This window comes from Andrographis paniculata, unplaced genomic scaffold, assembly GCF_009805555.1.
Source record: "Andrographis paniculata isolate CXL003 unplaced genomic scaffold, ASM980555v1 Contig14END, whole genome shotgun sequence".
NCBI classification, from domain to species: domain Eukaryota; kingdom Viridiplantae; phylum Streptophyta; class Magnoliopsida; order Lamiales; family Acanthaceae; genus Andrographis; species Andrographis paniculata.
The window spans coordinates 1,221,209-1,239,476 of NW_026137424.1; the positions used below are offsets into that span (position 1 = coordinate 1,221,209).

The 18,268-nt window shown below is 27.7% G+C and overlaps 2 protein-coding genes across 2 annotated transcripts; both read right to left on the reverse strand.

Moving 5' to 3' along the window:
• Nucleotides 1-1,052: 1,052 nt before the first annotated feature.
• Nucleotides 1,053-9,486, reverse strand: LOC127258497 (WAT1-related protein At4g30420-like). The gene is made up of 7 exons (XM_051285350.1): nucleotides 9,098-9,486; nucleotides 7,444-7,512; nucleotides 6,503-6,619; nucleotides 4,439-4,694; nucleotides 4,131-4,289; nucleotides 2,206-2,354; nucleotides 1,053-1,248 (listed from the first exon to the last, which is right to left on the reverse strand). The coding sequence occupies exons 1-7, from the start codon at nucleotides 9,271-9,273 to the stop codon at nucleotides 1,053-1,055; spliced, it is 1,122 nt and encodes a 373-aa protein (XP_051141307.1). The 5' UTR covers nucleotides 9,274-9,486.
• A 2,184-nt stretch (nucleotides 9,487-11,670) lies between these two features.
• LOC127259727 (WAT1-related protein At4g30420-like) lies at nucleotides 11,671-17,986 on the reverse strand. The gene is made up of 7 exons (XM_051287285.1): nucleotides 17,688-17,986; nucleotides 16,756-16,824; nucleotides 16,384-16,500; nucleotides 14,328-14,553; nucleotides 13,509-13,667; nucleotides 13,278-13,426; nucleotides 11,671-12,073 (listed from the first exon to the last, which is right to left on the reverse strand). Exons 1-7 carry the CDS (start codon nucleotides 17,864-17,866, stop codon nucleotides 11,872-11,874), a joined length of 1,101 nt encoding a protein of 366 aa, XP_051143242.1. The 5' UTR covers nucleotides 17,867-17,986; the 3' UTR covers nucleotides 11,671-11,871.
• Nucleotides 17,987-18,268: the final 282 nt, after the last annotated feature.

Genomic DNA, 18,268 nt, shown 5'->3' on the forward strand with positions numbered 1-18,268 from the left:
TCAAAAAGTTTACAAAGGTATAAAACACTTTATTGAAAACCTAGTAGTATATGATCTAAAAAAATTTACAGAGTACCTTTTTTTTTTCAATGATGAGTTGGATGATTACTAATTCCTTGTAATTTTACAAAGTACCATTTTGTTATTTTATAATTTGGTATTTCATTGGTGTGTTGTAGAACATCGTTGGATATGTAAGATTAGGACGGTAAGACTCAAATACAAGACCTATATGATACCATGTAAGATGATATTAAATGACACATTTTGCCTAAAAGTTTAAGCTTGTAAGAATATGTATAATTTTTTTATTAATATTTTACGAGAATCACCCAACACTATAAATGGTCAAGTTTCCGATAGTGAGTTTCGGTCCCACACAGTAATGTATTGGAAATATGCGAGCAAATTTAATTGATATTTACTACGTGGGATTATGTTGAATCATTTAAATTGTATGTGTTAATATAAACTCAAATGATAAACAAACTATGTATGTGCAGTAAGATTAAAAATTCAATTGTGGGTTAAATATAACTATTTAGGCTATCAAATAGATTAATCATATATTAAGTGATCTATTAAATTTATTAAGCTTAAGATTTATTCAGTAAATGCGGGTCTCCTATATGCATAAATCCGAAAAATTATTGAGTGAGTGATGAGGTTAATTAATTATAGGGATAATATAAATATATTAGGATTGTGATCCCAAATTTAGACACAACATCCATTATTTTCATATTTTTAGCTCATATTGGAAGTAATGACAGAAACCTAAGAGTTTCAGTAAGGGTTACGTTATAGGTTTGAACAACACAAAATCTTTTATTAATTTGCAGATCCAAATCCGACTTGTTATTGTATTTTCTTGTATCAATTATTTCAACACAACAGATCTTGGGTTTAGGATTTAATTACTAATAAGTTCCAATATGTGCATCTCCAATACATCCCAAAAGTCTATTATCGAAAAACCTTACAATCCAAGAGTCGATCACACGACTAGATCTCACTCCAATTAGCTTAATTATTCCAAGGAATCTTCAATTTCAGACATCTAAGTTTGTTGGATCCTTTTTAGACAAGAGAGGATCTTCCAAACCATTTTCGCTACAATTGCAAATTATATCACTCGTCAATTGGCTGCTGCTATCATTTTCTTCGTTATTCATCACTTGATGCTCTGTAGCCTTGCCCCATAGCACAATGTATAACCCGATTATCACTATCATTCCACCCATCAACCTATATATTATCGTCGAAAAACATTAACTTATGTATATATGATATGGAAAAAAAATTGCGACAATAGAAGATATTTTAGGAAAATAAAAATTAATTGCTATTCTTGCCTTGATCATCGGAAACTTGGCACTTATTCAATTTTTTATTATTCAACTCTGCGATTACATATAAAAATATATTATATTTTTCACAATATATTTCATTCAAACTCCTATTCCCACTAAAAAGGGAACAAAAAACTAAACACACTTTATATTTGTTAGAATATGAAACTGAAATTCTCTATTTCAATCATAAGAATACGTACATATTTATAGTGATATACAAGTTTCTGTGTATATATATATATATATTGTTGAAAATATAAGCTTGGTATATTATTCTTGACTACCCATTTTATTTATTTATTTTTATCCAAAGAGTGTTAATCACCAATCCCTAGTTTCAATTAACATTGATGTGTTGAATAATCTTTCAACATAATCACCAATCCCTAAGGTGTGTTTGTTTGGGGATTGGATTTTAAATTCACTATTCATTTTATTTTTTTCTCTCAAAAACATCAAATAAAACACCTATTTTTTATTTTTTATATTATAGTAAAAATCAATTTTACATTCAAAACATCACATCAACACTTATTTATATCACATCATACAACTATTCAAATTCAAAATTTTTACTATTCAAATCACAACTCAAAATTCAAAACCCCAAACAAACACACTTATATGTATTTAATAAGCACAACACGCAAAACTTTTACAATCTAAATAATTGTAGAAGCAAGCCTAAGTATTTTTTTTTTTTAAGGTTCGATTAGATGTTCTTTTGCCTTTGAATAAAGTTGTGTTTTTATTATGTTCAAGACCTTTTTCGACATATAAATACATATGTATAGATGCATATAGAAATGCAAGAGAAAGACGAGAAAGATAAATGTAATAAAGTACGTACCCTCCAAAATAGAGCTGTTCTTGCATAAAAATGCAGGCAATAGTGGTGACAATGAGAGTAGAGAGTGGATTGAACAATGCAGCAAAGAGAGGTCCTCTTCTTGTGGTGCACCATGCTTGGCCATACAATGTTGCTGCTGAAGCCAAACCCTAGACGAAACAAGAAATGCATGTGTTTTCAAAATATCTTTAAAATTTGGATTTCGATTTAGAAAAAATTGAAATTTGAATAGTCGTGTTATTTTGGTGTTATTTTGAAGAGAGAGTATGTTTCTAATGTAATATTAAAATAAAAATAGATTTTTAATATGATATTTTTAAGAATATATATTATTGTGTCAATAAATAGTACAAAAAAAATTGAAAATATAAGTAATCAAAGAGTTGAAATTTTGTGTATTATATAATGAAAGGTTTTATTGTACTCTCTATATATCTATCAAAAGTATAGTAATAATAGCTGAGCAGAAGTTTAATAATAAATATAATATTATATTAATTGATTGTAATATAATGTAAAAATACATTAAAAAGTAAATTGATTATTTATGAGAATAATGTTTTTTTTTTCTTTCAATAATTAGATGTGTAAAAATATATTATGATTGTGAAAAATTTGTAAATAAGTATAAGATTCAATTATATAAATTAAAAGTATACAAGAGTTTATATATATATATATAGATATATAAGTGCATATATTTTGTAAACGGAAAAAAGGAAAAAAATATAAATTTTGTAAATGGAAAAAGTAATTGTTTCAACTATTTATTTAATTTTATTGTTTCCAAACACGAGATGCAAAAGAATCACCCTCTAGTAAATATTTTCATGTTAAACATCTCAAGCTTAATTGAAAAATAAAAATGAAAATAGGTAGGATTTTATTGGAGAAGATTACAAATTTAGTCATGCACATATAGCATATTGTCACTTAAATCATAAACATTGTATCATTGTATGTTCGTTCTATAATTTTCAAAAAAGTCGATCTTTATATCATTTTGATCTATGTTGGTCTTATACTTTTCAAGAAAGTCGCTCTTTATATTATTTGGTCGATGAATTCACACATTAGAATTCAAGCATATATAACTAATGAAACATACAAAATATTCTGATAAAAAAATGAAACATACAAGATATAAAAGTGATAATTTGTCATAAGCATATGAATACAGTTGTTACTTTTTCAATGTAAGTTGTTAGGACATGTGTTGTTTATTGTATTACCATATATATTTATTTGTATACTGCCTTTTACATTTTTGTGCTAAACCATATTGATTTGATCAAGTACGGAAATTGGAGTGTGCATCCGTCCGTCCCTTTGAAAGAGGGCATTTAGAGTTTTGTAGTAGATTAAAAAATAATACTCCTTACATCCTATTGAAAGGTTACCATTTTTCATTTTCGTCCGTCCCAAAACAAGGTTACAATTTCCTAATTTAGTAAATGTACTGCTTATTTCACATAATAAATACCCTTTCAACTTACAATATATTACACAGATGTCATTACTTTTATATTACACCATACTAATAGGAGTATTTTTGTCTTTTTTACTACAATCTAATATAATACTAATATTCAAAATTCTACGTGCAAAAAGCAAACGCCACCTTTCCAACGGGACGGAGGCAGTAGTATTTTAAAAGTTATTGGAAATGTGTAAGAAATTTTACATTTTGCACTCTGATTTTTTATATAAAATAATTGTATGCGTATTGGTATGTTTGTATTTAGATAAAAGTTAATGGTATTTTGATATTAGTGTATAATTACTTTTACTAAAAATGAAAATGGGTACTTTTGAATGGGACGGACAAAATAGTAAAAAAGTTCGTTGAATTAGGACAAAAAGAGTATATATATATGTATATATAATGCAACAATGGAGAGAAGTTTAGGGTTTGTAATACTCACAGCAAAGAAGCAAGAAAATAGTTGGAAAGAGGAAGTGAGTTTCCAAACATTCATATCTGGCTCGACCATGAATGTCCAGATCGCAGATTGCACGGCTGCGATCAAGCAAATCCACGCCGTCGATGCAATGTGATCTGAATAGGAAGCACTCAAATGAACCTGTATTTGCCCAATCCCCACAAAAACAAGAAACACAACAAAGTTCATAGTCATAATTTCTAATTTATATTACCAGAATTAATTAATTGTCACACACACACACAATTTATTGCATGAAAGATTAGATCATGAGAGAGAGCGAGAGAGACCTGGAGAATTAGCCAAAGAGACCAACAAAAGGTGCTTCCAAACAAATATGAACAGCCCAGCAGCCATGTGTCTTCTTGTCCATAGCTAAGTAGAAATAAATTATGTTTTGGATGTAATGACAGATTAGTTATTGTAGGGTTGATCAGTAGCTTTGGACCTTTGAGCAGAGCCATTGCAGCTGCACCACATACACACACTATTGTTCCCACTACCTTTGCACCACTTCTTAAGCTTCTCCAATTCACTTCTTCTAACCTAGAGAGAGAGGGAGGAACTTAATTGAGTGGCTGAACAATTATTAGAAGCCGTTCGGTATAGAGAATAAAATTAAGAAAAAAAAATAGTAAAAAAAAAGAATTATAGATAATGAATTCAAGTAGAATAACTGATTTTTTATTTGATAAAAGTAAATAATTCAATTGAGAAATAAATTGTAGAATCATATATTTGAGAGATAAAACAATATATATTGCAAGATGATTGATAAAGAGAAATGATTAATCTAATAGAGTTTCAATAGAATTGAGATTAACGAATAAATATTGGCGTATTTAATTGACAATCATTTTATTTTTTTTTAAATTACTTGAATGCTCGTTTTAATGCAATATTTTGTAAAATAAAATAATATATTTTTATAAAAAAAATCATAAATATTAAAAGGTAAAAGCAAAATATTAAATGAACAAATTCAATATTTCTCACTTTTTATTTCTTTCAATTTCTCTATATATAAAAGATAAAATGATATCAAAAAATGAGAAATTTTTTAATTTTCAAATCTTAATTATCTGTCTCCAAGAAATAAGGAAAATGAAGACATCTTCATTTCACTATCTATCATTTTTCTATACCAAAAACATATTTAATTCTAAATTTCAAAGAAAATACGACGCCTAAATAGGTTCGTTTGACACTATATATAATGTTCTTATTTTCACAACCTAGTGGGTAAAAATGAAAGTGGTATCAAAGCAAGTGTGTGTGATAAAGTGCAAAGAGTTTTGAGAATAATTTGGCAGTTCTATCAAGCATGTGTTCTTTTAATAAAAAATACATATACATTTTTTTTTTCAAAAATATTAATATATCACACACATTCAATATTTTATATTCTCTATACATTTTTTCATATCTTACGTAAAAATATACTCATTCAAATTATCTCCTAAAACAAACACACCCTGGAGTCTGGTTTCAATTGTTTTGTTTCATTTATTTTTCCCAGCGTGCGATCATCGTGATTTTCTATTATAGTTTTCTCACAAAATATTATATTCAAACAAAAATACAAAAGCAAACCCCAATAATCAAATCAAAAGATTTTCATTCTTGTATTCAATCTTGTTCCATTTCTTCTCTTTATAACCAACAAAGGCAGAAGTTGAACAACAATTTGGGGTATAAATAAAGTGTGGAAGAAAGAAAAATAAATTAATTCAACACGTGCATGGATGGAAAATGAACATGAGAATAAAATTGTTATGGGTAACTAATATCTTTGTTGTGAAAAAAATAAAATAAAATAAAATGATCGTTTACCATTTTTTCTTTAATTAAATCATGTTTTAAAATGATATTCGTCTGTTTACTTGCGGGTGTTTTTACATAATTTTTCTATTTCAACTTTTTTTTTTCCTATCGAATCAAACACCTTCCTATCGAATCAAATACCTATTATTTATTTATTTATTATATTATACTAAAATTTTATTTTACATTCAAAACATCACATCAATACATATTTATATCACATCAAATAATTATTACAATTTAGAATTTTACTATTCAAAACCAAATCCCAAAATCAAATAAACACACATATTTCACTCGTTGTCATTTTAAAAGTTCTAACCTAAGTAGAATACTTACTCATAGCACATACATGTCAATATCATGAGTATATATAACACATGAAATAATGAGAAATTATGTAAAGATAAGTGAGATACATGATTATTTTTGGACTGGATCTCATTAAAATACTAAAAATAATAAGAAATACCATGTATATAATCAAGATTTTATTTAAATAATTAAAAAAAAAAAAAAAACGTAAATACCCAAAAGTATAAGCCATGATGAAAGTGATGGCAGGCACCAAATTGGTTATTGAACTTGCAGCAGAAGATGTGCCCAACTGTAATCCTTCATAATACATGTTTTGGTTTACTGTCACTCTGCATATATATAATATATATATATATATCAAAACCTAATAGTATTAATTATTTCTACTTAATTAATTAAATTATTTATTTTGAAGAAGATTAAATTACATATATAATGTCAGCTCTTTTACATTTATATATGTAATGTCAGCTCTTTTACATTTATATCTTGAGATTATTTTGAATGTGTTTTAGCATATTGTTTCTTCACTGTCACTAGAAGAACAAATTATTTTTGTAACAAAATGTTTTTGTCTGTAAATCTATTTTTTTCGTTACTAACGACATTAGAGACAGAATTAGGAATGGAATTACGTTAGCTACGTGAACTTTAGGGACGGAATTCCGTTACAAATATATTATTTTTTTGTAGTCACTACAAGAAAAAATCATTTTTGTAACAAAATTTTTTTGTCTCTATATCTACTTTTTCCGTTACTAATGACATTAGAGACGGAATTAGGAACGGAATTACGTTAGCTACGTGAACTTTAGGGACTGAATTCCGTTACAAATATATTAATTTTTTTGTAGTGTGTATGTAAAGATACCATTTTTAATCTTTGTTTAATTTTTATTTATTTATTTTGTGCTTCGATCAGTTTTGTTTTGTTCCTTCTTCATTTATTATATATATATACACTATAAGAAAATATCATTTTTGTAACGAAATTTTTTTATCTTTAAATCTATTTTTTCCGTTATTAAAGATATTAGAGACGGAATTAATGATGGAATTAAGTTAGCTACGTGATCTTTAGGGACGAAATTCCGTTACAAATATACTATTTTTTTTGTAGTAATATATATATATATATGTTGTTGTAACTTGCCCAATAAACGATAGCAAAGATATCATTCCGAAGCTTTTCCATCCTAAACCATATTCCCTTTTCCCTCTCCTGCACCAAATCAAGGACAGCAACAGAAACAATAATTTAATTAATAAATAAAAATTGAAACAAAAAAAAAATGATAATAATAAAATAAAATCTTGAAATAAGGTAGTATATTGTTTTTGTCTAGTAACTAGAACCATCATTTTAATATTTTATTTGTGTTTTTTCTTAAAATATCTCCTATCTTATTCATAGTAGCTGTTTTTATGTAATGGCCAATTACAAGCATATGATCATAGAGATATGTTATAAGTATTTATGTGCTCCTATGGCACGTCAATCTGATCACCCTAACCAATTTTGGGCACGAAAAGACTAAACTTTCGATCGAAAATAATATATATAAGATTATTTCCAGACAGATATTCAACTTATAAGAAATATATATGTATATATAATAAAAATATTAAATTCGGGTTGAATTGCAATTTGCATAATTTCCAAACAAGTTAATATAAAAATATCAAACCGTCAAAATCACTAAAAAAAATAATATATTTGTAACAGAATTCCATCCCTAAAGTTCACGTAGCTAACGCAATTCCATTCATAATTCCGTTTCTAATGTCATTAGTAACGGAATTTTGTTATTAAACTGATTTTTTCTTGTAGTGAATGCGTATATGTACCTCATTAGCAACCATAGAATCTCCATTATTATTATTAAATGTTTCTTTAGTCTGTACATAGCATATATATTCTTTATGATCATTGTAGTTGTTTTTCAATAAAGTTTGTATGGAAATAGTCTTATAATCTTTACTTCTTAAAGTTGTTATATAATACCCCATTTGTTTCCACATAGGAAGTCCATGTTACTGTAGATATCAAAATCTATGATAAGTATAATTAGTAGATCATTAAAAATTTATTAGTAAATATAATTATAAATTAAGATTAAGATAACTAATTAGTTTAATTAAAATTAAAAAAAATTAATTAGAAAATTTAAAATGATATTAAAGTCTGTAATTATTTTCTAAAAAGGAAAGTGATATGAGACGTGGACGGGCAGAAACGGCAATGTGGATATGATATGTGGGACGGAGGGAGTACTAAAATCTTACCACACGTGTATGACACTACGAAACTGACATAGACTTGCGGCATATTAATAATTTTCCACAAAATATTGATGTAAATTTAAAATTTGAAATAAATAATAAGTATATATTTGTAATAAATATACGAAATTAAAGCTACATTGAAATTTGATATAAGAAATGATATGTGGCCTACTTGTATCATGTTAGCACATATGGCAAAGTTCTACTAAGAGATAACAGTTTCAACAATTATTAATTAAATATAAGACTAATATATATGCTTTAGTAGAGAAAGATAAAAAGGACAAAAATTTGTGCCACAGTTGGAACTAAAAATATATCTATTGATCCCTTAATTTTGTGTACTAAAATGATACAAAAAAAGTACTAAATAAAATGCAATAAAAAAAAAAAAAAAAAAAAAAAAAAAAAAAAACAAGAGTCACTCTTATAGGATCAAAAAGCACAAATGTTCTCTTGAAATAAAAATTAGGGTTTTCTTATCAAAATGCTGTCCAATATAATGAAGAACTAAATAATACCTAGAGAAGAAGGCAAGGGGGGCAATGAGGAAGAAGGCAAAGCACTGTCTGTAAACAACAAAAACCTTGGAACTGAGGCCGTCGAGAAGTACGGCTCTGCCGGAAAGTGCCACCGCCGAATACAGAATCTGGCATCCGATCATCGCTATCGTCGGAATCTTATCTTCGAAACCCATTTCAATTCTTTTACAAAAGCTGGTTTTGTTATATATATTCTCTGGCCTGTTGATGCAGCAGCCATAGTACGTCCTGTATTTATATTTGCATTCCTCGGACCGAATTCGATCGTATGTTTAATGATTGGGGATATGTGTGGTGTAGTAATTTATTGAATCATTGGGACATGAGGTGCCCATGAATTAAGGAACCATGGTTGAATATTGAAGGGATAGGTGTAGGGTTCAAATTGGTGGGATTTTAGAATGTAATTGAATATTAATTGTGTAGTGATTTCAATTATTGTACTCTAATTAATTTATATACAGGATCGACACTCGACAGACAGCTATATAATATATATATATATATATATATAAATTAAGGTGGGATTGGAAAAACCTGCGAAACATCGAGTGATGATTGTAGAGTTGTGCTTGCATTGGAGCTGACTGTATATCATGTGATCACACACACACATATATATATATATATAATGGATATATATCTTTACTAAAATGCTCTTAATAGTGTAACATTTGATATTTACATCAATTGCACTTACCGGTAATATTGTGGGCAAGTATGATTACTTGAAGAAATTTAGCTTAAAGGAAATAAACAGGGCAGCAGCACCATGAAGAAGAGAAACAAAGCAAAAAAAAACTAAAAATATATTCTTAAGTCGTAGGAGAATATAAATACAGAAGTCTAACTAACTCTTCCAACAGAAGAATATACACCTCAATCTATTATAACAACTTTTTGGTTGTTATGCCATATGTAATCACCAAAAATACTTAATCTCTAACCTGGTTCTAGAGTTATCTTTCGGACCTCCATCTTCTTTTTATTCTTGGACTGGGATTCATCATCCAATTTCTTAACTATTTTCGATGACTACAGTAGAAATACCTGGATCTTCTTGTTGCCATTAAAATCTCAAGTCTTGAATGTCTTTGTTGTGTTCATCAAATTGCTCATTATTCTCCATCCTGCAATTCTTCTTCTTCTGATACTGCAACTGAATCCTCATCTGTGACACCTTCTGCACGACCTCATAGAGAGGTTAGAAAACCTGGTCGGCTTCAAGACTATGTTTGTCATTGTACTAACAATGATGATGAGCCAACATCTTATCTAGAAGACGCATCTGATTCTCATTCTATGAAAGAGGAGCTTGATGCTCTTGAGAAGAATCATACATGAGATGTAGTTGCAAAGCCCAAAGACAAAAAGGCCATAGGATACAAATGGGTATACAGATCTCGGTGAGCTTAATTGGTGAAGTCAAGAACTATCTCAATGATCTCGGTGACGCCAATTTCTTCTTGGATATTGAGATTAAGCAGTCTCATTCTGATTCTGGTTTGATATTATCTTAGCAAAGATATATCTGCTTCAGTTACTACCACCCCTTTGCCACCTGGGATCAAATTATCCGCTTCTGATGGTGATCCTTTGGCTGATCCTGCCTCTTACAGACGTCTTATTGACCGTTTGTTATATCTTAACTTCTTTCGCCCTGATCTCACCTTTGCAACACATAAACTAAGACGGTTCATGTCACATCCCACTTCTTGCCACTTGAAGGCTGCTCTGCATGTTCTATGCTACCTTAAAGGTTCTGTCAACAATCTCATTTTATTGGAAAGCCAGGAAATCTATCTCCGGCTATTGTATCTTTGTTGGCAACAATCTCATTTCTTGGAAAATCAGGAAATAACCTACTATTAGCATCTCTTACGCAAAATTCGACTACCGGAGCATGAGCTCGTGTACGAGTGAGCTTGTGTGGCTCTCTTATATTTTTTATGCCTTGAAGCTTGAGTTTCACAACCCCATTCCACTTTATTGTGACAACCAGGTTGCTATTCACATTACTGAGAATTACGTGTTTCATGAACGGACCAAACATATCGACATTGCTTGTCATTTCATCCATCATCATTATGACAAAAAATTCCTTGTTCCTGTCTATACGCGCAGTGGTGATCAGTTAGCCGACATTCTCACGAAACCTCTTCCCGGTCTGACTTTTCTCCGGTTTCGCTCCAAGCTGTGCAATGACACGCTTGGCGTGAGGGGTGGGGGTGAAAAGCTACTTACAGAGAATATCGTTGCAGAAAAGATGCAGCCATCGAAGGTTGAAGACAACTCTCATTTGGGCCATTAGTTCATCATTTTTTTAGGCCATTTAATTAAGTTTAATATGGCTCATTTTCTTGTGCTAGGCAATTAGTCCGTTTCTATTTTGTCTCTCTGTTTTGTCTTTGTATATATACACACTCTAAGTCTGTACCTCATTTCACTAATCATTCAATATATTGAAAACTCTTCGTTTTTGCTTTACCTAAATCATCAATGTACTTGTCAACACAGTGCTGAATTTTAAATTCAACAATATAGTCAATGCCTATCTATATACTTAGAATTATCATTTCCATAAATTAACCATACATACCTAATATATATATATATATATATATATTATATAACTTAAAAATAATATATACATAGATAAATATGACATCCCCAAAACTCAATTAAGACCAACTACACTAATTTGGTGAAAGAATGAATTTGATCCATCATTCACTTTTTTCATTTACTTTCTTTCACTCCTCGAATTTTTCTGAAATTTTTTCAGACAAAAATGGCTCTTCTAAATCGATCGTAACAGCGTATTCCAAAATATCGGTTTCATCACTCTTCAATTGGGCAATGTCATCCTCTTCTCCGTCCGTAGCCGTATTCTCTTTAGCTTTGCCCCAGAGCACAATGTACAGCCCAAGTATCACAACCAATCCACCCATCAACCTATATACATACATAAACTATTCATCAATATTTTCTGCCTAAAATTATCAAATGTTCATATATATATGATATATATGTGTACTTTTTTATTTAATATATTATATGAAATACTTTTTCTGTCTAAATTTTTTATATCGCTATAACTGAATAAAAAGTGAAATATTATGAAAAAATTATTGCAGAGTTAATAAGAAGTAATGAATTAATTGAAAATATAGTAATAAATTGATTATTATTTGTTAAATAATAATTAATAAAATTGTGAATAAATAAAGTTGTTTATTACTCGCTCCGTCCAGTTATAAAGTATACATGTTTCTATTTTGGGACGTTCAATTACAAAGTAAACATTTCGTTAAATACCTTACTTTTTTGCACAAATACCTCTGCTTTACATCACATCATTACTTTTACACCAAAAAAACAAAGGCAAAAATGTCATTACACTACTTTTAACTACCCACTATAATTAAAATACTATTATTTCTTAAACGACAAAAGTAATTGTATATTTTTTTGTGGACGGAGGGAGTATAAAAGTAGTATTGATTTTTCATTAAAATGGCACATTAAGTAATACTAATGTACATATTTTGAAAGTTTTGACATTATTTAATTATAACAATAATTTTTAAAATATATATCATATCAAATATTTATTTTAATTTCTCTTACAAAATATCGTACTAAATATTCAATCTTTTTATCATTGTAAAAATTTTCAAATCCGCAAAAATCTAAAAATATTTATATAAATGGAATAGAAATTTATGTTTTGTATCTATTGTTTTATCTATTCTTTTGCAAGTAATATTACACATTTACAACATTAAAATACTTTTTAAAAGTATTATATTGATAATTAATGCAAAAATGTTGATGCAAAAATATTTTTGAAAGATCAAAATAACCTTATATATGTAAGTATTTTGAAAAAATAGGGATAATTTTGTAAAAATGTGAGAGCTTGTTACTAAAAATAAAAGTAAAAATAAAATTATTTTTTTAAGGCTGAGTGATAAATATTTAATTAGTTGAATTCAAATCATTTTTTCAACACCTTTTTTTAATAGACAAAAAAAAAAAACAATTCAATTCCGCTAGACAATTTTGATTAAAAATTATATATATATAAATAATAATATTATTTATTATTATTATTATTATTATTATATAATATGAAAAATAGAGGAAGTGTACGTACCCTCCCGAGTAGAGCTCTTCGTGCATAAAAATGGAGGCAATAATTGTGACAATAACAGTGCAAAGAGGATTGAACAGTGCAGCAAACAGAGGCCCTCTTCTTGAAGTGCACCACGCTTGACCAAAGAACGTCACTGCTGACGTCAATCCCTACGTAACAAATACTATTAATTAATTAATTATTCATTTTTAATAAATATAATAAAATAAAATAAATACTAGTAATACTTACTGCAAAGAAGCAGGAAAAGAGTTGGAAGGGAGAAGTGAGCTTCCAAACACTCAGATCAGGCTCAACCAGGACCGTCCAGATCGCAGATTGAACGGCTGCGATCAAACACATCCACGCCGTCAATGCCAGATGATCTGGGTACCAACCACTTACATGAGCCTGCACTTGTCCCAATATCCACACTTAATTTTGCTTCTTTATTTTCTTTTACAACTTAAATAAATTATCAAAATTAATAAAAATAATAATAAAGTTGAATTACACAAAATTTATATGCAATTTTATAAAAATTGCACAAAATTCTTTATATTTTTAAAATTATGTCAAATTTTTTTTATAGTTTTATAAATTCTACATCTAAATTCCTTAGTTGTTCTTATTTAACGGCACGCGCTTAAAGTGCGAATAAATTTTAAATATTAATTTCTAAATTTCTAAAATTTAAAATGTATTCATTTATCTTATTTTTAACTTCAAAGAATATTAAAAATAACTTTTAAAACTAGATATAAGCAACTATTTATGATATATTTACTTTTATTTAGGTTAAATAACAAAAATAATTAGTATATTTATAATTTTAAATATTTAAAAATAAAAATTTTAAAATTTATTCGCATTTTGAGTGCACATTGTTAAAATTGTTAAATAAGAACGATTGATGGGTAAAGCACAAGAGTTTATAAAATTATAAAAAAATTTGACGCAATAATAAAAATATAAAAAATTATACGCAATTTTAAAAAATCACATATGAATTTTATACAATTCAACATAATAATAATAATAATAATAATAATAATAATAATATATTCTTGCCTGTAATATGAGCCAAAGTGACCAACAGAAAGCACTTCCAAATAAGAAGGAACAGCCGAGCAGCCACGTGTCCTCGGGCCCACTTAATAATAATAAAAAATTGTTTGTTGTGTTGAGCAGTTTTGGGCCTTTGAGCAGCGCCATTGCGGCGGCGCCGCCCACGCACAACACCGTTCCGACCACCTTTGCACCGCTTCGTACGCTTCTCCAATTCACCTTTTCTAATCTGTACAACGTATACAAATCATCAAAAATAATAATAATAATAATAATTTATATAAAATAGTTATTCCTCCGTCCACTAAAATTATCTATTTGAATTTGGCATAAATAATAAAAATAAATATTCTTAAAAATTTAATTAGAAATTAAAACAAATGTTTAGAAATTAAAACAAACGAAGGAAGAATGTAACGAAAAATAATGACATTTATTGTAAATAACTATTGAATAAAGTGTACTAATTTAATTTTGATTTATTGACTTTGACAAAATTAATAATATAATAAATTTAACATAAATAAGTTTGGCAAACCAAAAGAATATTTATTTATGTCCCATTGTAACTTTATTTAAATTTAAAAGTAAATTGTTTTCAAACTTCAAATTCAATTCCTAACATATAAATTTTTTTTATATGTTATATTTCAATTTTTATATAAAAATATATATATTACAAAAATATAAAATATAAAATATCATTGAAATCCAAATTCAAATAAACCCTAAGATTAAGGTGGGTTTGTTTGACATGTTGGGCATATGATTTATTTATTTACTTTTTAAAGCTACTTATGGCTATTTATTTATTTCCAAACTTTATTATATTTTCCAAAAACTAAAGTATTATTTTAGCAAAAATATTATATTAAATATACAATTTAAATCAAATCATCTCAATCCAAACCGATAGAGACACACAAACCTTTGATTTTGGAGTATATTATAAATATTAATTTAATAACGAGATATGCTTATATAGATTTGTTGAAATATTTTAAAATTATATCTCAACAATATATATGAGTGTTATTAAACATAAATAATTTTATCAAAAAATAAAAATATCATATATATATATATATATTTATTAAAAAGAAAAAAGATGATTTAATTTAAAAATGTATACCGTTTGCATAGTGCAAATGGGGCGGGTTAGCGCCGGATCCACTCTTAATGAGGTGGGTTTGGATCTAAATAATATGTTTCGAGACGGGTTATGAATTTAAAATTTTAAACCCGGTCGGGTTCGGGGCAGGTTACGGGTTTTACTAAAAACCCGCCGCAACCCCAACCCGGATCCAAATATTTTTTAAAATTATTATAACTAATATATATGTACATTTATATTATAAAAATATATTATTTATTTTCTTAAATAATTTTAAATATAAAATTCAATTAGTCGTCTGCTCCAAATAATTTTTTAAAATTATTATACCTAATATATGTATATTTATATAATAAAAATATATTATTTATTTATTTATCTTATTTTTATGGATCAATATTTGATTATTTTTAGATTTTTTTTGTGCTTTTAATGCTATTTGTTTTAGCATTTGATTGTTAAAAAAATATTTATTATTATATATTTTTTTTAAAAACGGGTCTGGGGCCGGGCGGAAGCGGGGTGGGGCGGGTCTCGGAGCCTAATATTTTCTAGCGGGACGGGTCTCGGGTCTCGGAGCCTGCAGAAACCGTCCTGAACCCGCCCTGTTGACATCCCTACTCCTTACGGCTATATTACTTTAGACGCGAGAATTTAGCTAAAGTAATAAGTAATTAAGAAGTGTATTAGTAAAAATAATTATTGTACAAGATTAAGATAACTAATAGTTTAATTAAAATTTTAAAAATTATAAAATTTAAAATAGGATTAAAGTGTATAATTATATTTAAAAAAAAATGACAAATTATATGGGACGAACTAAAATAAAAATATAAACAAATTATGTGGAGCTGGATGAGTAATAATTTATAAAATTATAAAAATTTAAATAACAAAAATATAAAAATAATTGTGAAATAAATAAATTTAGATATTTATAATTACCCAAAAGTGTAGGCAAGGATGAAGGTGAGAGCAGGCACAAGATTGGTGATGGAACTGGCAGCAGAAGAAGTCGCCAAATACAGCCCCGAATAATACATATTCTGATTCACTGTCACACTGCACATTAATTTTATTATAATAAATCCAATTATCAACACAAAATTAAATTATTATAATTAAAATAAAATAAAATAAAATAAAATAGTTTTCTTCCTCCCTTCTCTGCAAGAATTAATTAAAAAAATTAAAAAAAAAAAAAAAAGAGAAGATGTCAGTTCTATTACATTTGTGGTCTTCGGATTTTGTAATTTAAAATATTTTTTTCTTTCTTTCTTTCTTTCTTTGTTTCTTGGTTATGTTGTTATAACTTGCCCAATAAACGACAGCAATGATATCATCCCCAAGCTTCTCCACCCCAAACCACATTCCTTTTTCTCTCTCCTGCAAAAATAAAAGAATAAAAATTAAATCACACAAAATACACCTGTGTGTTTTACGAAATTAAATTCCTTTTCTTTTGTGGTTTCTTGTATTTGAAATAAATGCGCCTAAATTGAGAATAAATTTTAGAATTTCAATTTCTAAATTCCTAAAATTATAAATATATTTATTTTTTTCTAAAAAAACAGTAAAATAAACTCTTAAAATTTAAGAAAAATAATTATTTTTTAGTCTATTTACTATTGTTTAGGTTAAATATAAGAAAAATAAATATATTTGTAATTTTAGGGATTTAGAAATTGAGACTTTAAAATTTATTCGCAATTTGGGTGCATGTCAATTTAAGAAACCACGAGCGAGTTTGACTCAAGTTTTAAAGGGATTTAGCACAATTTTACGAAACTATCAAATAGGTTTTGTGCAATTTAGTCAAAAATAAAAATCAAATCTTGAAATTCAAATTAATAAGGGTAAATTATATAACACCCTTGTGTTTTACTAAAAATATACAGAATACTTTATGTTATATTTATTGCGTTATTGTAAAATTTGGGCGAATCATCTTCATTGTCCAACATTGATATTTAATTCTAAATAAAGACTTAATTTATACAAATAAAAATATTTTAAATAATTTTTTTTGAATAAAATAAATAAATAAACAATTGATTAATGCTTCATTTTATACTATTTTGGAGACAAATTGTTATCTGATTTTTTATAAAAATTATAAAAATAAATAATTGATTAATTATTTATTTATTTTATTTTATTCAACAAAATTATTTAAAATATTCATAAGATGTTGTATAATTTATCCAATTTATAATAAATTAGGGTTTTGTGTGCAAGAAATTAATTACCTGGAGAAGAAGGCAAGGGGGGCAATGAGGAAGAAGGCAAAGCACTGTCTGTAGACGACAAAAACCTTGGAACTGAGGCCGTCGAGAAGTACGGCTCTGCCGGAAAGTGCCACCGCCGAATACAGAATCTGGCATCCGATCATCGCTGTCGTCGGAATCTGCTGTTCGAAGAAGCCCATTTTTTATCTGATTATCGAACTGGCAGTCACTGCAGACAGAGCTTTGCCCTAATTATTAATTTAATTTAATTATTGAATGATCGATTTCTGCTGCTGCGGTGGCGTTGGAAAGAAGAAGATTGGGTCCTATATATATATATATATATGTATGTATGTATATATCCGCTTTTGGATGTAGTTTAGAAAGCGCTGGTTAAGGCTGTGTTTGTTTGGGGATTTGAATTTTGGGTTGAAATTTGGACAATAAAAAATTTGAATTGAAATCGTTGTATAATGTGATATAAATATGGATTGACGTGATATTTTGAATGTAAAAAATAAAAAATAGATGTTTGATTTTATATTTTTGAAAAAAAAATTCGTGTAAATAGTAAAAATCCACCAAAATTCTTCAAACAAATA

Coding starts and splice junctions, on each gene's coding strand:
- LOC127258497 (XM_051285350.1), bottom strand. CDS start 9,273: ATGGGTTTCGAAGATAAGATTCCGACGATAGCGATGATCGGATGCCAG. Junction 6,620..7,443: donor TCTTTGCTATCGTTTATTGG/GCAAGTTACAAC, acceptor ATATATATGCAG/AGTGACAGTAAACCAAAACA. Junction 1,249..2,205: donor GAACAGCTCTATTTTGGAGG/GTACGTACTTTA, acceptor GATAATATATAG/GTTGATGGGTGGAATGATAG.
- LOC127259727 (XM_051287285.1), bottom strand. CDS start 17,866: ATGGGCTTCTTCGAACAGCAGATTCCGACGACAGCGATGATCGGATGC. Junction 16,825..17,687: donor CCCCTTGCCTTCTTCTCCAG/GTAATTAATTTC, acceptor TTATTTTTGCAG/GAGAGAGAAAAAGGAATGTG. Junction 16,501..16,755: donor TCATTGCTGTCGTTTATTGG/GCAAGTTATAAC, acceptor ATTAATGTGCAG/TGTGACAGTGAATCAGAATA.